This window comes from Rhincodon typus, chromosome 18 (assembly GCF_021869965.1).
Source record: "Rhincodon typus isolate 14 chromosome 18, sRhiTyp1.1, whole genome shotgun sequence".
NCBI lineage: Eukaryota > Metazoa > Chordata > Chondrichthyes > Orectolobiformes > Rhincodontidae > Rhincodon > Rhincodon typus.
Window position 1 is genome coordinate 10,634,118 of NC_063349.1, and position 6,307 is coordinate 10,640,424.

The 6,307-nt window shown below is 44.4% G+C and overlaps 1 protein-coding gene across 1 annotated transcript in view; it reads right to left on the reverse strand.

Moving 5' to 3' along the window:
• The window catches only part of LOC109912901 (A disintegrin and metalloproteinase with thrombospondin motifs 20-like), a 344,616-nt gene that overhangs the window by 238,438 nt on the left and 99,871 nt on the right, over positions 1-6,307 (reverse strand). Inside the window, exon 4 of the mRNA XM_048607987.1 lies at positions 3,366-3,634. Within this exon, the coding sequence (XP_048463944.1) occupies positions 3,366-3,634 (269 nt within the window). The remainder of the gene's footprint in view (positions 1-3,365; positions 3,635-6,307) is intronic.

Here is a 6,307-nt window from a genome sequence, read left to right on the forward strand (position 1 = left end):
ATTTGTGGACAGCATGGTCTCACAGACAGCAAATTAAATGAATAAGCAGATAATTAAGGCTTGAGGGTAATTGTTGGTCAGGACTCCAGGAGAAAAAGAGCTATTCATTGCACAGTGCAAGGGAATAACGGTGTCAGGAGTACTGCATTATTGGAGGTGCTGGCTTTCAGATGAGATGTTAACCTAAGGACCCCATGAGCCTGCTTGGGTGGATGTAAACATGATTCCATGGTGATATCCGGAATAGCAGGGTGTTATCCCTCAGGTATCAGTCAATCGAGCTCCTCAATCAATATCACCACAACAGATTATCTGGTCATTATCACGTTGCTTTTTGTGGGAGTTTGCTGAGTGCAAATTATCTACCATGTTTCCTACATTTTATCTAAATGTAAGTCTTTTGTTTCTTCTACAAGCATCAGATTAATGTCACAACTCAAAGTGGTACTTAAAAAAGATGGCATTACCTTTCCTAAGTATCACTAGTAAGTCTGATACAAATGACAGTGAATAATTACAGGAGTGAATATATGTGTGCATGTGTGTGTCGGTCTCAAATTCCTACCGTGTGATGAGCTGGTTGTTTCCAGCCTAAGTAGTGGTTGGGGTCTCACGTACAGCTTCAATGTTCTCGAGTTAAGAATCGGCAGTGAGAAGGAATCCACAGTGTGGTCCCACAATCCTTGCTAATACATGCGCGTGAATGATAGGCAAGGGCAATATTGGCTTTTGTGTAATACTTTCCAAGGTAACTTGCTTATTTGTCAGGATAATAACCTGCTGCTCTCCAGGTGAGTTTGCCAAAACTATGCCCAATAACCATCCTACTCTCCAGTGGGTCCTGCCCACTAACAACAGACACTGATACTGCCAACTCCTTGACATCCCTCTGACCCTGGCATCCCTTTGATGTCATCCTTCACTGCATCACATCCAACATCCTTTACCCCTGCCAAACGCCCATCTGTCACTCCACTCTGACAGCCCAAAAATACCCCGTTAGCCCACCGTCACACCCCCAAAAAACTATCCTGCCACTTTCCTTCACAGCTAGAGATATGACCTCCATTGTGACAAACCCCTTGTCATGACCAAACCCCCTTGCCCCGCTCCCCTCCAACACAGCAATAAACATTCCTGCTTCAACTTAACTATACATTCATCCCCTTGATAGCCCATCCCCTCTCAACTGGCAATCTGTCAGTCCAGTGCAACAATCCCCACTCTTTCTCGAGCAACACATCAGTCACTACTTTCACCTTCGACAATCTACCCAACACTGTCCATTCTAGCAGCCCACTTGGTGCTCTCCTACTCGCACACTTTGACAGCTCATCTAATGCTCCCTCCCAATCCAGCTCGTTCTGCCATTACTCCCCCCTGCATCATGTCAGGTCATTTATTACCAACAACATTTCCTGGTCAGCCTCTGGTTCGCGACTTTTTACAGCCCTGTAACATTCCCCAGACCAGCCAATGAATCTGCCCAAACCAGCTGGTCATTTCTCCTTGCCTCTAGATACTCATGCAGAATGGTCAACTGTTTCGAAACTACAAGTTCCTGTTAGCAGTAGCCCAACATGAAGCAACTCCATCACCAAAGCTGTAAAGGAGATCATTTCCTCATTGAGCACTACACTGCACTGAGTATATTTCACTGAAAGAGCAGCACAGCGTCTCCAAGTTTGTACTAAACAGCTTTCAAACATTGTTTTACTAGCTTGTTACCCTGAGGCTACAGTTTACATGTCACTCCATCGACAGGAACCAATTAGCGGACTATAAACTGTGGGCTTGTCACACCGCCATGGGGGTTCTCCTACATAGGTCATCTGAAATGTGTTATACAAGGACAAATAAATTGTAGCACTGCAAGCAACATCACTTGACGTTAACGACTCTATAAAATTTCTTCATCTCCAAGACTATGTGCGCATGATGAAGACGGAAGAAGTAGCACTAACCATGTTTCTGGCCTTCTATCAGTTTACACTGCAAATAACGATCTCAAGGAATTAATTATTTTATCCTTGTTTTTGAATCCTTCCATAGCCTTGTCCCTCCTGTAATCTCTCCAGCATCTAATTCTAACCAGTTGTACATCTCGAATTCCTCTACCCACTATTGTCAGCCATGCCTTCAGAAGTCTAGGTTCTAAGTGCTGGAATTCCATCCCAAAACTTCGCTGTCCACACTTCCCTTTCCTCCTTTGTAACTCCAAAATCTACTTTGACCCAGCATTTGGCCTGCATCATTATCTCCTTATGTGACTTGGTGTCACATTTTGCCTGAATGGGGTCCTATGACCCATCTTGGGTTGTCTTACTACATTCAATGTGCTACATAAACTGAAGTTCTTCGTACATTTTTTAAATGACCTATTATGTTTTGGGGAGAGGAAAGTGATTTTGTAACATGACCTTCACAATAGTTATTTGCTTAACTTATAACATTATTGCTGTTGACTTCAGATGAACTCTAAAATCAGGAGGTGCTTGTGTGGTACAGATTTTACAATAAACTAATCCATAACATTTTCATCCGAGTTAAATGATCTGATATCAGCTGGGACTTCAGTCACACTATTCCTGGCTTTTGAAGGCAGTGGGGGCTCCTTCACTGCTCTCCAATGACTTGCACTAGAAAGCATGTGTGAACTCTGATTGAGGACAAAATCAGTTTGGACTATAAAAGTCTTCTATGAGTAAATAGTCCATCAACACTGTCTAGTTCAACAAGTGAATGAATGACTGGATGAGTGAGAGACTGCAGCCATGCTACAACATCTCTGTTGGAATCAGAAAATCTGAGGTATGGGAGAAAAAAAATTAACAAAATATAACACTACATTTTCAGCTGTTTCATATGATGAGGATTTGTTTAACAGGGTAAAGATCTTTGCAGATACTTTGCAACCTTGCATTTTTGCAAACAAACAGAGAGCAACTCAAAATCAAGGGCGCCACTGAAGAGCGGGCTTTCAACTATTGAATTTACAAACATATGACAAGTTTAATTTTAATTCATTAGTAATGCACATGGTGTGAAAATTCAAAGACTTACTTTGGTACCAACTTGATCTGAACACTAAAATATAAATTTTGGTGTGGTAAACTTCCAAATTGAAACAATAATCCTTTACATTGATCATTCCCATTTCATTTCGAGTCTATTGCATTTTCACTACTTTTAAATTTCATTTTCACTGGATGCTTCAGCTTACACCAACAGCTGTATTTCAGATGCTGGGGAAAGACAGCAAGGATGTAACAGAAAGCAAAGAGTGGATAAATGACCTCTTTCCACTAGTATTATTTCACTCACATTTACGCAAACACGTACCACCATTTGCAGATGATACTCACTATTGACATAAGTGTTAAAATGTAGTGCTCCAAATTCCTCCCATGATGTTGCGCCATTTTGTTGTCGGCAGTGACCATGATCTCTACAAATCTTGGATATGACAAAAAGCGTTTTTGTCTTGAATGCTGCTGGGTGACATTGCCCAACTTGGACTCTTCAGTCTGAGGATGTGTCGGTCTAATCGCAGTCTGTAAGATATCGAGGTGCTCTCTAATACTGCTAGCTTTGTGCATCTTCACAAGTCTCTTCCTCCTTTGATGATATTGGTCTGAAATAGAGAAAGAAATACATAAAACTAAGAGACAATAAGGACTGCAAATACTGGAAGCCAGAGTCTATAGGGGAGGGTTTGGGAAAGCACAGCTGGTCAGACAACATCCAAAGGGCAGGAAAGTCAATGTTTCAGGCCGAAAACTTTTGTCAGGACTAAAACTAAGAGTGGGAGAGAGAGGAGCAGAGACAGTCTCAATCAATGGATGGGAATCAGAAAGCTTCCCGATCAGATCTGGAGTCAGGCAGGACTGTGCACCTCTCCTGCCTTGTTTGTGTGTTGTACAGAGCCTTTTGCTGAGTCCATCAGCAAGAATGTGAGCCTGAGGGGGGGGTGACTATTCCAGGCAGCAGAGGCTTGTAGATCAAAGCCTTCCCACACATAGATGACATTGCTGTTTTCTTCTTCAATCTGCTGTCAGTGCGCAGACTCATGAGCATCTGCAACCAGTTCAAACTGGCCTCGGGAACCATGGTAGATCAAGGCAAAAGTGAGGCCATGTTCTTTTGGAACTGGGCCAACTGATCCTTTAACCCCTTCACTGTCAGGACAGATTACCTGAAGGTGCTGGGAATATGGCTTGGAGGGTTCGGGGTGTGCGCAAAAAACTTGAGAGGAGCATATTGCCAAGGTGAGGTAGAAACTGGGCTTTTGGAAGCATTGCTTCCTTTCCATTGTGGGTAAAAACCTGATCATCAGATGTGAGGCGCTTTCCCTGTATTTGTATGTGGCACAGGTCTGGCCCATTCCCTTGCAGTCATTTGAGCCATCTTCTACGTTATCTGGAGTCTAAGACGGACCGCGTCCACAGGGATACTGTGTACAAAACTCTGATAAGGTAGAGGGGGAGGTGGGGAGGGGGTGGGATAGAACTACCAAGCGTCGCCCTCATCCTGATGGCCACCTGGCGGCTGCATCAAGTTGTGCGTAGACCCTTGGTACACAAACACAAACACAAAGTGCCACTTCATATTGAGGTTCTACCTATCCCTGGAGTTGTGAAACTTGGGACTGGCCTCGCTGCTGCGGAACGCTCCAAGTAGTTGGACTGTTCTGTATCACCTGTCCTTCATGGAGAAATCTGCAAAGGAAAACTTCTTTGATCACAAGTCCATCCAGAAGTGGTCAGCACATAGCATCCTTGAGACCGTGTGGGGAAAGGAGAGGATGGACGCTGTCATGTGGTTCCCTCAGCAGACTGTCAAAGTCATTTGGCAGAATGCCTCATCGCCAGAACCTTCCAAGAAGCACCAAGACATCGCTTAGCTGGTGGTGAGACGGGCACTACCCATGAGATCCTTTATGTATGCCTGGACCCTCTGTGCCACCACACGCTGCCCTCAAAGTGGCTGCAAGGGATGTAGAGACTATCACACATCCAGAATGTACCTTTGCAAAGAAGGTCTGGACAGAGATGCAGCAGTTTTTGTTGAGGTTCATCCCAAGCAGCTGTAACGCAGGACTCTATGCTCTACGATGTGTTCCCTGGGACTGAGACAAACATCAACTGTGCCTAGAGGACCATCAACTCAGTGAAAAACACCCTTTGGTCTACCCAAGAAAACTTGCTGGTCTTCTAGAGCAAGGAGTTGACCCTGATTGTTTCAGGCTGGCACATTCCAAGGTCCAGGACATGTGCTGAGGGATGCATCATAGCTTGGGGCAGCCGTCGCCAGGGCACAGTGGAGAAAGACCACCGTCTGAGGTCATTATGCTGAAGTTAAATGGGGGTCCGTTCAGTTATCGGGCCCTCCCGGTACCTCAAATATATGTAAGTGTGATCTTCTACAAGTAAGAAATGCCTTTGATTTGTTTGTTGGATTGTGTCAAACTCCAATGTTGTTTGTTTCTCCATATGCTACTGTACAGAACCGAACTGCTTTAGTGACTTTGTATATAAAGATAATTTTTTTGTTTCAAAACTATACTTTACTCATAAAAATAAGTAAAAGAGTAGGAGAATGGGAGAGGCAGACACCAGATAAAATAACGCAGGGAGAAGAGGAAACAGTCTATGTGTGAAATCACAGCAAAGTCTTAACTTGCTGGTCAGTCGCTGGGCACACAGAGGGGGCATACGTGAGAATACCAGGAGATAAAGACCAGAGACAGAGAGTGATGCTCAGTAAACCAAGAATGGTCCCTGTGTAAGAATAAAGAAGTGGTGAGAGACAGAAATGAGCAACGGCAGAACCCTTCCAACCTATCAGAGCTAAGGTGCGCTAGTGAAAAACAGGTCGGCGATTGGTGCGTATTATTTATGTATCTCTTGATGAGCCAAGGATTTTAATCAGGAGATGGTCTGACAACTAAAGATTACAATTAGGAAACCCACTTGTTTAAGATCCAAATTAATTAATTAAATCTAATAGAGAAGGCTGGATAGGTGATGGGTTGCAGCTGAAGTGTGTGGGAGCTGTTGGATGCTGGAATGATCCACCATGATCTACTACAATTGGTGGCTGCTCGAGGAACTTACCGCTCACGCTTGGACATAGAGCAGTTTTTCCGCCGCCTCCGCCTCCATGCTTACTTCATCAACCGTGAACCTAACCCTCCCTCTACTGACCCCTTCTCCCGCTTCCAACACACCCCCTCCTCCTGGACACCACCCCAAGGCCTCCTACCCTCCCTCGACCTCTTCATCTCCAACTGCCGTCGAGACATCAA